Below are 18,516 nucleotides of genomic sequence, written 5' to 3'. Positions count from 1 at the left end.
CATTTCTGCTACTATGCTTATTCAAGATCTCAAATCAGCCTATTTAACTAAAGTTGTCCAGGAGTACAGAGTTGAGGCATAGTGACACTATACCCCTCCCTGCACCAGAAGAAAAAAAATAGTATTCCTCTATTCTAGGTAAATGAATATTAGGCTTTGCCCATGGATTTATGGTGACCTAATTTTTACCCTTTTAAGGAAAGTCTGGACCTTAATAAATAACTGAAAGACCTGTTTTCTTTTTGCTACAAATATCTGGAATCTTATAAAACCCCTTACTCTTTTCCTCCCAGTTTATCAGATGATACCTCTGATCAGAAATACCATCTAGTATTTATGACTGATATGAGAGTATTCAAAGCTTTTTTCTGAAAGCTGGTAATAGGAATTCATGTGTTTAGAGTGCTCTGTCAAGCTTTTCTTGGGATGAGGTTTTGAAGTAGAAGTTCTTAACCTGGAGTCCATGAACATTTTTTAAAAATAAATAGATAGCTATATTTCAATACAACTGATTTTCTTTGTAATTCTATGCTTTTATTTTATGCATTTAAAGATAATATTTTAGGTGTCCATAAACTTCATTAGACTAAGTGATTAATGGCACAAAAAAAGGTTACTTCCATCTCTCTGTCTCCATGTCTGTCTCTCTTGCTCTCTGTCTCTTTTCATACATATACATATATGTATATGTACATACGTATATACACATTTGTCTATCCATCCATCTATGTATCTATTGGCATGCATTCACATTTGAATGCTTAACAAATAAACCAGTGAAATGGTTTCTACTCAGAAAATCCAAAATGAATAAGTCAATATAGATTATAGGGATAGCTAAGGACCCCTATTTCCTCACTACACTCCAACCTTCCCCCCTCCCAAAAAAAGGGGGAAAACACAGATCTTGCTTTTCCTAAAAAGATGTATAAAATGTGTGTTTGTGTGTGGGTAATCAACAAATAATTTCTACAATCTTATACTAAATTTCATGGTGATTGTTTTTCATCTTAGTCAGCAATTTCTCAGGATCAGAGAAGATGGGGCAATGAGTGAATTGTAAACAAATCAAATAGCTATATTTTTAGTATGTGATGACTCATGTAACACACAGTGGAGATAAAAAGAAACTTGAGAAAGTGGGCATATAGGAAATCAAATTCTAGTTCAGAGAAATGTTATTTCAAGATCAAAAAGGAGTAATACACTCAGATCAGTACTTTACAGCCCTTGGAACTCCACCAACAAGTAACTTACTGAGTAATCTTTTCATGCTGTCTTTGTGGCCTATGTTGACACCCAAAAGAGCTAAAGCAATTTTTAAAAGCTACACCACCAACAGTGCTTTCCTAAAGCAATCCATCTGCAAATTTTACACACATTTCACAAAAATGTCCTCCAGGTGATAAAAATGAGGGGCTACTGAGAATCATTTAGTTTAATTCTATATCTGGGAGCAATTTTTAAGCTCTCTGCATTTAAAGATTACTAAAATGTCAAGTTCTAAATAAAAATACTAATTTCTGTAGAAACAGAACAGATAAATCAACATGCAATGCATGATTTGTAAATGAATGAAGTAATTAATAAAATATTATCCTATACCTAAGTGCATACAAGGTACAGGATCAGGTGCTCTTGGTAATGCAGAAATGAATATGATATAATTTTTGAACTCAAAATGTTTAAAGTCTAGTAGGGATGATATGTGTATGTAAATCAAAACAAAACACTACACAAAAATGTTGTAGGAGTAACATAAACAAAATGCTGTAAGAATTTAGGAAAGAGTAGAGTTTTGATAAATAAACATGTCTAGGAAGGAATTTCAGGTAAAATGCATTACCTGAATAAAGATGCAGAGACAAGAATATAAAAAAAAAGATTTAAGGAAATATTCAGTTTAACTGAAGCAAAGAGTACATACAGGGAAGGATGCTGGATTTAGGCTAAAAAGAGCCTTGAATGCCAAGGTAAAGAGTTTGGATTTTATTCAGAAACCATTAGATTTCGAGCATAGACATATCAAAAACTGAAGAAATACTTTAAATGAATCTACTTGACAATAGCAGACCAGTTTACAGAATGAATAAGAGGGTGCAAAGATAGGACATAGATGCAATAATAGCCTATTAATAAAATAAAATAGTGCAAGAGTTGGGGCAAGGGGAAAACATGCATAAAGGGTTAAGGCAACAACAATATAAAGTATACTTCAGTAGAGGGGGAATGGGTAAGAATCTCTAACTTCCTGAAATGCATTGGCTTAGAAACACACCCAAATGCAAGAATAAAGAGTTCAGGTTAAAGAAGAGAGACAAGTCAGCCATAATGATTCCATTTTGTCTTACACTGGATATCTTCTTTTCCCTCTCTTTTTGGCCTGCCTAATTTCATTCCAATTTCCCTAATTTAGGAACTAGGACTAATAGAGTTCTACATACAGTTCCAAGCAATAGTAAAGGTTTTAAATCAAATTCTTTATCTCACTTCAATAGAGAAATTACCAAACAACAGATCTCAGCCAAGAGCAAGAGCTAGCAAAGAAAATGGAAATTTCGTTGTAGATACAATACATGGATTATGTAATATCTTTTTATGGTCCATTAAGAAGTAGCCAGAAAGTCGGAGAGATAAGGTCAATTTCTTGATCTCTTATATTGCAATAAGGATACAATTCTCATAAGATGACAAGCTTTTCTTTCTTATGATGTGTCCAAAAGAAAACAAGATCTAAACAAATCATTGAACATTCTAAAATATTTATTCTATTTTGCTTTCAATCTTGACTAGTCAATCTGTGGTTCACTTTCATGGAGTAATTAATTCCAAGGGGAAAAATTGTCTTATAACCAATAGTTCTTTATATGGCTCATCCAAAAATTTCAAAAGGCCATTCATTTATCAAGGATAAAAACAAAAACAAAAATAAAAACAAACAAGAAAACCAACCCTTCTGATCTTATGGAAAAAAAGAAATTTTGTTTCTTCTTTTACTTTTCTTATGGGTCATCCTCTGGGGGGAAATGGTATATGATCAATGTTGCAATTACCAACATGGACTTCATAATATTTTAGTTGACAACTGTCCTCTATTAAACTCAAGCCCAATGTGAATTACAACTTGTAATTGTGAATTGTTTCCTATATTTTACCATTTACTTCCAGATAATTAGTTGTATTAATCTTGAATTAACCAGTAATGATTCATTAATTTATAAAATCCTAAGGAGTTTGGACAATTGATTTCAAATAAAGAAATTGACTTAAATTCCTAAAAAATATACCCACTACTATTCAATAAGTGTCTAATAGGTGAAATATGAGAGACTCAGAAGCATACTAGATATGGTCCCTATCATCAAGAAGCTTAAAACATAACAGGAAAGAAAAGGCACTAACATGAGCTATCCGTAAAGTTGATTGTACAAGTCTCACCTGAAGAACCCATCCTATTACTTCATAGTCAGAGTTTATATCTTAGTTAGCTGCAGCTGAAGTCTAGGTATTATTATATAAGCTTGTTTTCCATCTCTGTGCTTTTATGGAGAGATTATAATTGACTTGGGTGACTGAGACAGTCATTCTTCCTAATGACTAATGAGAATCTGCACTGCAGACTGAATGCTCATCCATAATTCAGGATTCCCAGTCTCAAAGATTATGTTCAAACTACAACAAATCTTGGCAAAGGTGAAATATTGAACCACTGCTACAGCAGAAGCTAAATCATGATGCCAAATGGATGTATTTTTTTCTTACTTCTTAGCATTAGAAACAGAGTTTAAACAGAAATATCCAAACTCAGTCGTAATGAATATAATCAAGGGAATGACAGAAAGGCTAAATGACATTAGACAAAACTGTTTTCTTCATTAGTAACTCACAGGTCCTTTTGTATAAAGTGAACACTGAGATTTGAAAGAAAAACAAAACAAAACAAAAAAGCCTTCTCTTTGAGACTTACATACCATCAGAGAACTGATGGGTTTGATTATTATAAACTGCCATTCTAAACTCCTCAGGAGAGAAGAATCTGATATGTTCTTAATGATTTTATTTGACTTATCTGAATAATTATAGTAATTATCCATTTCACTTTGCTGGCCTTTTTACAAGCTTATGCCTAGCAAAATGGTCTCCACAAAAGATATTTGTGTCTATCACTAATCTATGTAGGAGGTAGATCATCAAGGTTGGGATTTAATTCTATGGTACTGTCATCAAGAATTATTTGTTTTCCTTCAACTCTATGGATTCTTTTTATAATTTAACCTTGAACTCTTTGTTTTTGCATGCTATAAATGCTTCTTACACTAGAAAAGGGAGGAAATACTCAAGTGAAATCACTGTACTCTCCAGCTTCACAGAGTAAAATACTGTGGATTTATATAGCATAATATTATAAATTATATGTGCAAGCAGGGTAAATATACTGCCTTCATATATATACTTGAATAAGTATTATCATTTTACCTTAGGGCCAGAGGCAATGATAATTTTTAACAGATAAGGGGGAGGATAATGACCTGATAATGACTTAGACTACTCCAGATACATTCCTCCTCACTACTCCCCAAGATTTTCAGTCTCCATACTCCTCATCTGTTTTGAATTACCATCATCTAGGCACTGAGGGAAAATAATAATAATGCACATATATAAAAGGGGCAATGAGCATGCATTGGATACATTAATAAATAAATATTAGTAAATTGTATCCAACTTTCACTGGACCAGACTTGCATTGATACTATCAACATTTACAAGTGTTGTTCACCTCTGACTTTTAATTATATCACTATATTCATTTCTAGCATTGTTTAGCACAAACTGTTTTCATTTGTAAAATGAACTAGTTTAACTAGATGGGCTCTTCTAGCTCTAAAAATCCTCTTTAATCTTAGGAATTAATTAATCAATTAAATATTAAGAATGATTATTAATTAATAAAAATTAATTGATACAAATAATACAAAATAATTAAATAATAATTTGATTTTAGAAATCCTAATTTTAGGAATCATATATGTGCAGTTTCCCATCAATAAAACCAGTCATTTTGGTTGAATTCTCTATGAGTTCAAGGTTTGAGATTCCTGGATATGTATAATGGGCAATAAGATAACATCCAAAATTATGTGGCACTTTGAATAAAACTTGTTAATATATTAGCAAGCAACAGCATAACCTTTGAGAACTATCACAATAGAATATGCAGACAATACTCCCACTTAATAATAACTCATATTTGTATAATTTTTGGATTACAAAATACTTCCTTCAAAACAACCCTATGAGAGTTGGAAAATATTATCTCCATTTTACAAGTATGGAAACTGAGATATGGAGAGGATGAAGGACTTAGCTCCTAAATACTGGAAATTGGAATCAAACTTACACTTTCTTCCTTTCAATCCATTGTGGTCTCCATGATGTAACACTACCTCCTAACCGCACAAAGACTTCTACATGAGTGTAAGTGTGAATTTCAGTCTTTTGAAAGTTAAGGTTGCCCAGACAATTGGAAATGATTGCTATACTTGCCACCAGAAATAATTATCAATATCCTGTCAAATGATGATTAACAAGAATAATTATGATAACAAAAATATATGTGTTCAGTTGTTTTAGATTCTTTGTGACCCCATTTGGGGTTTTCTTGGCAAATATACTGGAGTGGTTTCCCATTGCCTTCTCAAGATCATTTTACAGATAAGGAATCAAAGGTAAATAAGATTAAGTGATTTGGCCATGGGCACACAGCTAGTAAGTATGAGGCTGGATTTGAACTCAGGTCTTCCTGACTCCAGACATAGCACTCTATCCACTGTGCTACCTAGCTACCCAACAATAACAAAGTTAGCATTTATATAGCAAATTGTACCAGGCACTGTGCTAAGTGCTTTACAATGTTATCTCGTTTGAACCTGATAAAAACCCAGGGAGGTAGATACTATTACTCTTCCCATTTTATAAATGAGGAAACTGAGGCAAACAATGGTGAAGTGACTTGCCTAGGGTCACACAGCTAATAAATGTCAAAGGTTGTATTTGAACTCAGAGCTTCCCAAATCCATCCTAGACACTCCATCCATTGCACAACTAGCTGTTCCCAATAAATCCAGTAATTTAATAGTTTATCTAGTAATCCAATAGTTTATGGTACAAGGAATAAAAAGACCAATTTATCAGAAATTCTGAAGCTCCCTTCAGAAGAAAACAATGATATCATTTTTTTTTACCCTACCTGGACATGACATTCTTAGTATCTGAGCCAGGCAGAACATGACCTTCCCTAAAATGACCATGAATAGCAATGATTTCTAGATTTAGTGACAAGGGAGACAATCAAATTTTCATATTCCCACAGGTGGATAAATATATACATGATATATTTTTGGCAACAAGCCAGCATTACTGTTGTTGTTTGTTTATTTGTTTTTCCCCTGAAGTAATATATGAAGAAAGGCAGATAATGAGCAATCCTCATATCATCTAGGATAGTATTATGCTAACATGACTCATTCCCAGACTCATTATTTATATGACACCAGCCACTAGTGAAATAACAACCATTCACATCACTTCTTACTGGCCTATTCTTACAGTTCTGCTTCTCTCAGTCTCTGAAGGACAGAGTTGTCATTTATACAGCTGTAACCCAGGGTTCTCGCCTGAAGAATATGAATTCACATTAAAATCTCTCTAATAAAGACTGAAACACATACATTTCTGGCATAAGAAAAAGACAAACAGGGTCTATCTCATTTTGCTACTAGGGAAGGCAGAATACTTGCTAAATAAAAGAAGACAGCTGAGAAAATGGCCTGTATTGATTTTAAGAAGTCTTCACAAACATGTCTGATATCTTCATTACTAGAAATTTCTATGACATTCTTCTACCACTTGCTGTTACAATTTCACAAAAGAGAAATACACCCACATATACACACACATTTTTAAAATGTGAATAAGAGGAGAAATAAATGTCTGTATCTAAATGTCAGTAAATAAAAACATGTTTGGCTTCTGAGATGTCTGGTACTTACCTTGCAGTCTTTGCATCACATTAGCAATGTCTCGAGGAGATCTTGATAGCATTCTTGAGGAAGTAGCCATGATGTTTCTGTGATAGGCACCTTCCAGCAAGAGAATCCTCTCATGAAGCCATAAATCTTGGCAGCTGAAGATTTTATGCTACTCCCATCCAGATATTCTTTTCTTTTCAGACCTGAGAGGTCATAAATGGGTCCATTTCTGGGTAGCAGCTGATTAGAAGACTGCCCTATCAAGGCTTAAGTCACTTCTTTTCAGAAGTTCTTCTCTGAATTAGCCTGTGAGGGGGGTAAAACACTGGTTTTAGAAGCAATTTGTATGGGCTTTTGTATGTTAAAAAAAAAGACACAAGATTAGCTATACTGACATTTAAAGATATAAATATACATGTTCAATATTCAAGAAATCATATTATAGTTGAATGCAATTGATGCAGAAACTTTACTGAATGATGATTATTTTGAAGTATTATAAAAATGAATAGCTACAAATGTAGCTCAGAAACACTGCTCTTGCCTTGTCTTCATGTTTTTACTCACGTAAACAGTGTAATGGGGAGTATTGTTGTTTGGCATGCTATTTTGGCATTTAGTAACCTACTGTAGATATTTGAAAGCTAAAAGTGAAAATAACTGTTTGATTCCAAATTTTATGCTTAACTTTCTTGACAATTGATATGAAAAAAAAAGAAAATGTGTTCTTTATTAAGCAAACATTCTTATAAATCTTAATATCTCTCCAATTCTTTAGAATCTTAAGTATCTCAATCAGCCTTGTACACATAAGAGTGAATGATCGAAAATCAAGAAACCTGGTCTTAGATACCAGCTTTGATTCACCAGTTTTGAGGCTATAAGTAAGCAACTTCATACCTCTGTGTCTCAGTTTTACTATCTGTAAAAGTGGAAACAATTGGGGCGGCCAGGTAGCACAGCGAGTAAGAGCACTGGCTCCAGTGTTGAGAAGACCTGGAGATCAAATCCCGGGCTCAGACACTTAGCACCCACCCAGAAACACCTGGCCGTGTAGAGTTGAGCAAGTTACTTAACCCCAATTGCGTAGGGGCGGCCAGGTGGCTCAGCGAGTAAGTGCACCAGCTCCAGTGTCGGGATGACCTGGATCAAATCTGGGCTCAGGTACTCAGCACCACACCCAGAAATAACTGGCTGTGTAAGCTTGAGCAAGTTACTTAACCCTGATTGCTTTAAAAAAAAAAATTGGAAACAATTGGCACTACCTTACAAGTTTGTAGTAAGGAAATACACACACACATGTGTGTATACATATATATGTGTGTGTATGTGTGTATATGTATATACACACATACATATAATGTACATTATATATAAACTTTAAAATGCATTCTCTTCGGAGTAGCTAGGTGGTGCAGTGAGTAAAGCGCCGGCCCCAGAGTCAGGAGGACCCGAGTTTGGTTCCGGCCTCAGACACTTAATACCCACAAAAAAATAAAAATAAAAAAACTAGCCATGTAACCTTGGGCAAGTTACTTAATCCCAATTGCCCTCCAAAAGGCAAAAAAAAAATGCATTCTCTTCATTATTATATTGTCAGACAATAATCTTAACATCTTTTTTTTCAGCCTTTTAACTACTATCCATCCCCTAAAACTTAACTGATAAGCAACCGTCTCCATGCATCATTCCCTTTGTTGGTTACAGGTTTCCCTCCAGAAGTCACATGCATTTTGTTTTGTATCTTGCTAATGAACTTATGTAATAATTTTCCCTTTGAGTCAGGAAAGACCTAGGTTCAAATCCTACACCTTTGGTTCAGTAACATGTCTAAGGTCACAGAAGAAGACAAGAGTAGAGCCAGGAGCAGAATCCAGGTTTACTGATTTCTAATTCATGGTTTATGAAAAGAATGTTGGACCTGGCCTCAGGAAAGAACTGTATTAAAATCTCATTTTTTTTTCTTTAATTTTTCTTTTTTAATTTATGGAATAAAGGAAACATTTCCATAATACAGTATAATTTTAAAAAGATGATTGCACATGAAACTGCAAATCTATTATATACAGCTTATTTCTTTTAAATATATTATAAAATTATAGATATATAATAAAATTATATATCATAATTATATAGGATATATAATAAAATTATATATCAAAATTATATAGGATATATAATAAAATTACATATCCTCTATAAAGGGTATGTTACATAATAAAAATTTCTTTTTTTTATTTCCCCCCCACCTTAGAGATAGCTACATTATATGTGTACATGTATGTGTATGTGTATGCATGTAAAAAAAAATCTTGCTTCCAACAATAGTAATGGGACCATGGTTATATCCCTTTGCTTCTGAGTCTCAACTTCCTCATCTATATAAAATATAATAAATATATAAAATATAATAATATGAAATCAGCATAATGATACGTGTAGAACCTACCTACCATAGCTGTTGTGATGATTAAAGAAGATAATGCATCTACATTCTTTGTAAACCTGAGAATGCCCCCTAAATAGTTTGCTCTATGAAATGAAGGATCCTTTGATAGCCTTTGTGTCTGCCCCAGAGGTTGGCATAGTCCTTTGTACACAGTAGACATCAAATGAATGATTATTAGTTGAATGAATGAATGGGGTCACAAATGGTAATTTACCAAATGTGCATGTGTGTGTGTGTGTGTGTGTGTGTGTGTGTGTGTGTGTGTGTGTGTGTATATATACATGAAATTTTAATAATGTTGTAGAACTGCAAAAAAATTCCTAAAAGTTTCTTTGTGAAAGATTCTTGGTCTATGAGTATGACTCCGCTTTTTGTATCCGCCAAAATCCTAGTAACACAAAGAGTAGAGAAAAAAAATAAAACTTCTCCTAATTCTCTGGAATCTCATTTCCTAACAGCATTCTTTGGAACTTTCATGTTTCATATGTAGTTCATAGGATTTCCATGAGAAAATTATGATAACAACTGTTTCCTTCTCAAAATATTAAATAATAAATTATTTATGTACCAAATATACTTTTATGGCAACTTAATGGTATGAAAACAGTCTTAATTTCCTCATATCCCCTCAAGCTTTCCAGGTATTTTTCATTTATTCTATCTCTTATTATGTCAAAATAACGACTTAATATTTTATATCTGGAACCAGTGTGTTTTTTATTTGTACTAGGTCCTCAAGGGTAACAATGGTTGCTGAAGCTAGTTTTTGCTCAGAGCTGTAAAATCACTAAAAATATGAATTATGTAAAAGCAACTAAACAGAAATTTAAGGATGAATTCTGAAAATGAGTATACCTGGTACATCTAGACATCTCACTAATAAAAAAAACAGCTTAAGTCAGCAAAGGAAGAAGTGTTAGTTTCTCCCAGAGTAGGGTATCTCTTTCTTTTAAACCCAAGATTGAAGAGAACAAGGGAAGAATGCTAGTCAAAAGTATTCTTAGGATGGCTCTGTAACAATAACAAGGTTTTCTATCCTGGATAACCATAGCATCTGATCCAATACAGAACATACATACATGTGGTCACATATACAAACATTCCATAATCCACCACCTCAGAATACCCAGATAAACATATATAGGTTCTGTCATTATAACTCAAGCCCCAAGAGTTCTGTGACAAAATCAACTTGGAAAATATTGTCTCAATATATTCTCTATTAAGGTGGTGGGAGAATCAGTCTTAAGTTACTAATGATGAGGGTGGGATGAAAATGATGTTGATACAGACACTGAAAAAATGTACAGTATTGAAGCTACAACATTCATTGGAATTTTTTCTTTGGCATGACCAATGATTTGATTACTGATTTCTGATCTGATCTAAGCTACATAGTCCATAAAGGAAATTGTTTTTACAGTTCTCATTCCAGAACCTTAGATTTTATCACTCCTTCCCTTCTACTACTCCATTGGTATGTTCTGCCAATTCTTTTCCCACCAAATCTAGGAGATGAATAGACACACAATTAAGGTTGACTGACTAAAGATGAGACCAGAATTTTTACATTTTCAAAGCAGAAAAACATTATCCATCAGACCCTTTACTTAGATATCCATTTTCTGCACATGAGATACCAAAATCTATATTTTTCTCACTGAAAGATCAGTATAGAATTATAAAGCTAAAAGGGGTCTTGCTACCTGGCCAAGTGATACAGTAGAAAAAGCATCAACTCTGAAATCAGAAGATGTGAGTTAAAATCCTGTCTCTAATACCCCATATTATCCATGTGATATCTGGGAGGTCACTCAACTTTCCTGGATTTCAGTTTCTTCATTTGTACCATACAGCTATCAAGCTATGATCCTTATGATATAATATGCCTTTAGCATTTAAACATAATGTGAGAGGTCTACAACCTAAGAAACCTTCATGTATGAATAGAAGAATGAATCCATCAACATATTTCATATGTAGAGCATGGTGAAATCATCTTGTAAGTCTTAGTTATACAGACACAAGTCCTAGAGACCATTTGATTTTCATATGATACTGTAAATCTTTGCTCAGAGAGAAGAATGAAAACTTTGGACATGAATATCTAAAGCTATAATCCTTGATAGTGTGGGCCAAGACTAATTTACAATTGAAGTTTGGAACTGAAACAAAATGAGATACTCAAAGACTACCTATCATAGACAGTTAACAAAAGGAAATTTTTTTTTGCCATGGACTGGAAAAGTATACACAGCTTTTCCAGATTGACACAACCTCCCACCTTGTCTCCACATGGAAATACATCTGGTCAGAAAACATGTTGATGCACACAGCAATAAAACATCTGTCAAGTTTGAAGGGCACTGATTCCCATAGACTGGCCTTTTAATGTCCTTGGTAATCAGGAAGCCATGTCAACAGCTCAAGCCTACACGTACTGGTCCAATCAAGTCTTGGGAACAACTTCCTTCCATTTTTAGGAAAAACTAGTCCAGTCAACATGACAGGTCCTTTAGGCCACTGCAAAGCTATAAAATGTGATATAAATACCACCTAAAATTGATTGGGTAAACTACATGATGCTCTAGACAATCTCAAGCTTTGTCACAAAAGCTTGTCCTTTGGACAGTAATATTTATCAGTGATATAATATGACAGTGAATGGTGGGATACCATAGTATCAGAAGAATTAAAATTAGAGATGAACAAAAAGGCAATGAAAAGAGACATGATAGGTATAAGCAGATTATAGCAGGTCATCAACAATGTCTTGGATGTCACACATAGGGCAAAAGATATCATGAAAGTTGTGTATACTTAGAAAAGGAGATGAGCCAGTCAATGCATGAAAATAAGGTATGATAACAGATGAATAATCTCTATGCTCAATGTCTTAATGTAATACTCCAAAAGACTTCTAGAGAAAAACCTCTAGTGTGTTGAGTAGTTGCTCTAGGAAGAATTTATGACATATACAAGATTTGCACAAGAATGAAAAGGTGGAGTGGGGTGGTGATCTGTATTAGGTCAGGGCATGTCCATTATCACTGCATTCATAGATGAAGCAAAATATGGAAGAATTGTGCCCTCACAGCCCCCTACATGATGCAGAGCACATAATGTGTCATGGAAACAATAATGAATGTAATTGAATTAATTTGAATTGTATTCTCATTTTTAAAGTGTGGAGGGAATAGAAGGAACTAGTGAAAGAAATCAGTTAAAGAACAAGAATGAAAATTAAGCGATGAAATAAAATTAATAGAAAGAAAAAAAGTTCACAGTCTTCAGTAGTTTGCAAGTATTTCACGGAGTCAAAGAGTTGGAATGGACTTCAAAAACAAGCTATTCCAATGTATACATGAAGAAGACTCTCTTCTACCACATATCTCAAATAAAGATCTCTTTCTAGGGAGAAAAGATCTCTTTCTTTGGAGCTGTCCTATTTCACTTGGATAAATCTTTAATTTGAAGGAAGCTACGTGGCTCAATGGATGGAGTTCTGGACAGATTCAGGAAGACCAAAGTTCAAATCCAGCCCCAGACACTTACTAGTTGTATGAGCCTGGGGAAGCTACTTAAATTCTGTTTGCCTTGGAGGCAGCTAGGGGACTTAGTGGGTAGTGCACTAGACTGACTAGAATCAGGAAGACCTCTGTTCAAATTCAGGCTCAGACATTTACTATCTATGTAACCCTGGAGAAGTCATTTAACCTCTGCTTGCTTTAATCCACTAGAGAAGGAAATGATAAACCACTCCAGTATCTTTGCCAAGAAGACCACTAAAAGAATCATGAAGAGTCTGACATGACTGAATAATAAAATTTTCATTTTACACTTGTCCCACAAAATGAAAAGAGTGATGTGGAATGACAAGGACCTAGGCATGAATCAGAGTCTATTGCGAAGACATGCAAATGAATTTTCAATTATCTACACTGGGATGGGGAACCTTCAGCCTCCAGACCACATTCAGCCCTCTAGTCCTCAGGTGTGACCCCCTGGCTGAATTCAAACTTCACAGAACAAATTCCCTTAATTAAAGGATTGTTCTGTAAAAGAAAAGAAAACCAGTCTGTTGCTAACACTTGGAGATGGTAGTTGGCTTACAACACCTCCTCTTTGCCCCCCCCCCTAAGGTGAAAGGTCCTTATGGATTTGTCAATATACATCAAGAATCAAAATATCTATATGGTCAAATTAATTTTTGAAACATTGAACAAAAATTTTTATCCTACTTGGAGATTAATTTTATTCATCTTTAGAGGTATAGTTTGTTTAAAATATGTCCAGTTTATTCAGAATCACAGCATGTTAGAGCTACTCCAAAGCCTGTGATCCAAAGGTCATACAGCACAACATCCTTATTTTATTAAGAAGAAAACCAAGGCCCTGAGAACTTCCCTATTTAGTTTGAAGACAGCTACCATCTTTTTAGTCACATAGGTTCATGATCTCCATATCATTCTCAGCTTCTCACTCTCACCCCACATATCCAATCTATTGTCTTGTCTTACACGTTCTATCTCTTCAACATTTCTCTAAGGTCCCCTCTCCACTCACACAGGCACCACCTCAGTTTAGGCCCTTAGTCTTACTCTTGAACTATTGCAATAGTCTCCCTGCCTCAAGTCCTTACACTACAATTCTTTTTCCTAAAGTGATGGTCTGACTGCATCATCCTCCCCTCCCACACACACTCAATAAATTCTCAGGTCTTTCAGTGATCTGTAGCACAGAATATAAATTCTACTGTTTGGCATGTAAATCTCTTCACACTCTGGTCCCATTCTACTCTTCCAGGGTTATTAAACACTTTTTTTCAAAGCAATTTACAATCCAGTCATATCAGTCTTTTTACTGTTCCTCACCAATACAATTCCATTCCCTATCCACAACTGCAATGACCATCCAACCAGCCTAAAGTGCTCCCCCCCTTCACCTCCACCTCTTAGAACCCCTAGCTTCCTCCAAGATTAAAATCAAAGATCATTTTCTATAGTGGACCTTTCCTGGTGCCCTCTCCCTGCCCTATTCGCTGGTGCCATCTTTCCTAATGTTACCTCATATCTACTTAGTATGTGTTTCGTATATGCCTGTACATGTGTATCCAACATTAGAATATAAGTTTCTTGAGCATTTGTCTTTATATTCCTAGTGCCTAGCACAGTGCCTGGTACATAGGAAGAGATTAATAAATGCTTATGGAGAGAAGTTATTTGTGTAAGATCACACAGATGATGAATTGGAGAACCAGAAGTTCTAAACTCAGTCTTCTTTTCACTATGCCATGAATGAACTGATTACCAAATGATGGTTCTTCTCAGTTGTGGTAATAGGGATGAAGGCCTAACAAGTAGGAAAGAGGGGTTTAAGATAGATTTTTCCTGCAATTTTTTTCCAGAACCTCAAGCCCAGAGGACCCTCAAGCTCCATCTTCTGTTTCAATATCACAATAAGTTTTCCTTCTTTTCTTCTTAGTATGGGCATTAATCTCTTAGCTGCCAAAATACTAAAAAGACACTTTAAAATACAACTTCAAGTCCCTCAAAAAACTGAGGTCTTAAGACCCAGGAAGCAACAGCTGAGTTCTTTAGACCATAAAGCAGAGAGAGATGGACTGATTCACTTCTAACCAAAGACAGGTAAACTAACATATGGTTACTAGGTAAAGATTCAGATCAGAAAACAGTAATAGGCTTCAAAGATCAATATAACTCTATATAAATTATACAAATGGTATTCATTAATAGAATGGGTAATGAAATCCACTTATTTTTTAATCTAAAAATTTAAACAATAATTTCAATTTTTCACTCGTTAATGTCCATTGGAACTCATAGATGTAAAAAAAAAAGTTTGATTTGAGTTTTACTTCATCTTTTTTTTCCTATACACCCACTGGAAAAGGATAGAATTAGCAACATGTAACACAGCCAAAAGGCATACAGAAGGGAGGAAGAAGAGGAGGAGCAAAGTATTTGGATATTCAGCTCCTGCATCATCATTACCAAAAAAAAAAAAAAAATGTGCTGGGTACCCAGAGGGTGGGTGGCAGTGTTCTGAATTTTGTCCCTACTCAGTCAGGGCAGGAAGATGAATGCATAATGAACATGTGATGTACATGTCCTCTAAGCAAAGACTGAGTATTCAGTTGATTAGTGTAAAAATAAATTTAGGTCATGATTCAGTTTGATCAAGAGGATTGGCAGATCTCCAATAAAAAAAGTTTGTTAGTTACCTTTCTCTCATATATTTACCAGGAGTGTATTTTTTTAAATAAACATTCCTAAGAAGTAAAAACAAACATAAAACCCAAATAAACCTCAAGTTTCAGATCTTGTTAGACTATACCAAATGGAAAGCTACAGTAAAAAAAAAAAAAAAGAGTAAAGAAAAAAACAAAAGAAGAAAGGTAGTCAGGATTTCCTGAGATTCCATGTCATATGTGCTTGCCATAGTATACTGTAGGTCTATATGGTGGGGTCAACCATAGCTAAAACTGGAGAAAATAGAATGCTTTTGCCCACTTATGTATTTCCTACACATCCTCTTCCACTTGTAGCCCATCTCTATTCCAAGAAGCTGTCTGGCAAATGATCATCAGATTGAAGGCTACAGTGAAGCATACTCTGTACTACTGGGGCAATCATTTTTCAAAGATTTCTAATCTCAAGCAATCCTGTATTTTTTTTTTTCCCTTCTGTTCCTGTAAAAAAGTAACATTGAGAATCAAGTACAGAAGAACAGGAGGGAGAGAAAATGGTGAGTAGAGTTAACCCATTTTGTGGAAATTATTATTTGGGAAGTGTAAAAGTGAAGTGAATGCCATAGCCCAGGGGGTAAAAGTTTTAAAGAATAGCAGCAGTAGTATCTGGAACAGGCTGAAAATGGCTCCTGCCCTTTCACACGAACATATTTTAAGCTTACATAGTTTAAGTTAGCATTAGTTCTAAATCTACCTAAAAGACGTGAACAGGTGGTGAAAAAGAGGGGAAGAAACAGCATGCTGTTCTTCGGCTGTCAAGACATTCTAAGAAATATACCCCATGTATTTCTCTTAAAAAGCCCCATCCAAGAATCTTCATGACTCACATCTAACACACATAATGCAGCTTTTCTGCATATTTAAGACCCTTGTTTCATTGCTTATCATTCCCCTATGCCTTCCTGTGACTTGACCTTCTTGTGAAAATGCTATGAAAATATGGCATTTTTAGGTTGAGCATTGATATATTGGGGGGGGGGGGTAGGATTTTCTCCCTCAATTTTTGGAACTGCTTTAGGACAGTCTCGGAAAAAGAAAAACCAGCCAGCCCAATCTGATAGAAAATCATATTTTAAAAATGCCAGGATGGTTTACGACTGGCCTACAGCTGCTACTTCTGGAAAGCCTGCCCAAATTACCTACAAAAGAGGGCCTGAGTCTATCACATCCTATGAAAACCCTATTACACCAACCTAGTCCATAGGACAGCTTTTCACCAAGTTCTCTGCCTTCTCTGGCTGCTTTTTTCTGCTTCCTTTGCGTTATTAAACTGTCCTTTGCCATGAGCACCAACCCTCTCTGAATCGCCATTCTACCCCATACCCTGGGTAGTGATGTAAAATCTGAGTCTGAAAACGAGTCTTCCACCAGGCTGGCTGAAAGTTATTTTGCCCTCTAGTGCAGCCAGCGCTAGTGCACTGATCGGATGACAGGGAGGTGAATGTAATGGGTCCAGCCCCGCACACAATTCTTGCTTTGCTACCTATTTCCCCTTCCCCAACCCTTCCTAAAATAGCCCGGGAGGCGGAGGAAGGGAGGCTCCAAGAATCTGTCTGACGCCCTATAGCTCCGATCTGATAGTAACAGCCACCCGCACAATGACAGAGGGTGTTGGGGTGGCAGAGAGGGGGGCGAGGGGATTGCTTCTTTCTGCACCATCCGAACAGGGGCTTGAGAATGTGCCCTGGGCGGAAATGACAATATAGAAAGAGGGAGAAATTCGAAGAAACCTCCTGGTACCTGACTGCAGAGAGAAAGCCCCCCTTCTTCTCCGCCCCCCCCCCCAACCTCAGCTGGGCAGGACCCTAGAGTACAACGCGCAAACTTGGCAGGAATGTGTCCTCGTTTTTGCTCGTTTTTACCTTATTCCTAGGGCGGCTGGCTTGTCTTGTTCCACCGTTGCCAAGAGCAGCGGTTGAAAAATCTCCTTGGCTCGCTTCTCCCGGGCTCTGCGGGAAATGCCCAAGAGCTCGCTCTGTGCCTGGCGCTCGTGCTCTCCCCTCAATTCTGCTCTTTTCCACCTCCCCCCCCCCCCTTCTTTCCTCTCTCCCTCTCTCTTTACGAGGGCTCTGGTGCTGACGGGAAGCCTCGGCCGCCCTGGTTACCGGGTACAACAATCCCACCCTAGCTCCATCCGTGCAGACAGATACACATAAGCGCGTACACACAACACACGCACGCACACTCACTACAGCACCTAGCAGCGCCGGACTGTCGTTCCCTCCCTCTAGCAATCAGATCCCTGGCCGGCCCCGCCGGCCAGTGTCCTCCTCCCCCAGCATCAAACCTGGGCTTGTTTTTCTCACCTCCCTCTCTCGCTCTTGGTCCAGAAGAGGCAAGGGAAAACTCCAATGCCCCTGGTCAGGGTCGCTCTCCAACCCCTCTCCTTCCCACCCTTCCTCCGCTAGCTCAGCTTGGACGCCCTAGCTAGCCTAGGCTATCGAAAGGATGCACCGGCCCCCTGGATGAGCTGGGGGCGGGGACAAGGGGCTACGCAAAGGGCTTTCCCTTAGCTGAAATACAAACAACCTCTCCTGCACCCTGGCGGCGTCTCTCAGAAGCAGCCTAAATGGTGTGAGTCCCCCACCCTCTCTCTATGCCCTCCCATCCACTCCGGACCTGCCTTCTGGGGTTTAGGGCGGAGCGGAAATGTCAGTGGGAGATGCTGCCTTTGCTTCTCGGCTGCTGTGGGCACTCTCAGATCTCCTGGTTTGGCCTGGTGTGCTGGCTGCTCAGCACCTCCGATCTAAGCCTCCTGCAGGGAT

General features: G+C 36.6%; 1 protein-coding gene across 9 annotated transcripts in view; it reads right to left on the bottom strand.

Moving 5' to 3' along the window:
- SYNE1 (spectrin repeat containing nuclear envelope protein 1) overlaps positions 1–18,241 on the bottom strand; it is a 575,153-nt gene extending 556,912 nt beyond the window's left edge. For 4 of the 9 annotated variants that reach the window (XM_069069646.1, XM_069069648.1, XM_069069652.1 and 1 more), the window contains exons 1-2: positions 18,058–18,241; positions 7,053–7,337 (exon numbers count right to left, since the gene is read on the bottom strand). In XM_069069646.1, coding sequence (XP_068925747.1) covers positions 7,053–7,122 — 70 coding nt within the window. In that variant the 5' untranslated portion in view covers positions 7,123–7,337; positions 18,058–18,241. Of the gene's footprint in view, positions 1–7,052; positions 7,338–17,613; positions 17,701–18,057 lie in introns of all 9 variants that reach the window. The other 5 variants (XM_069069649.1, XM_069069650.1, XM_069069651.1 and 2 more) reach the window with 2 other exon arrangements.
- Between the last annotated feature and the right edge of the window lie 275 nt (positions 18,242–18,516).

This window comes from Petaurus breviceps, unplaced genomic scaffold, assembly GCF_028583685.1.
Source record: "Petaurus breviceps papuanus isolate PSGF00001 unplaced genomic scaffold, PetGlider_PUasm1.0 90784, whole genome shotgun sequence".
Lineage (NCBI taxonomy): Eukaryota > Metazoa > Chordata > Mammalia > Diprotodontia > Petauridae > Petaurus > Petaurus breviceps.
This window is presented reverse-complemented; position numbering and strand designations above follow the sequence as displayed.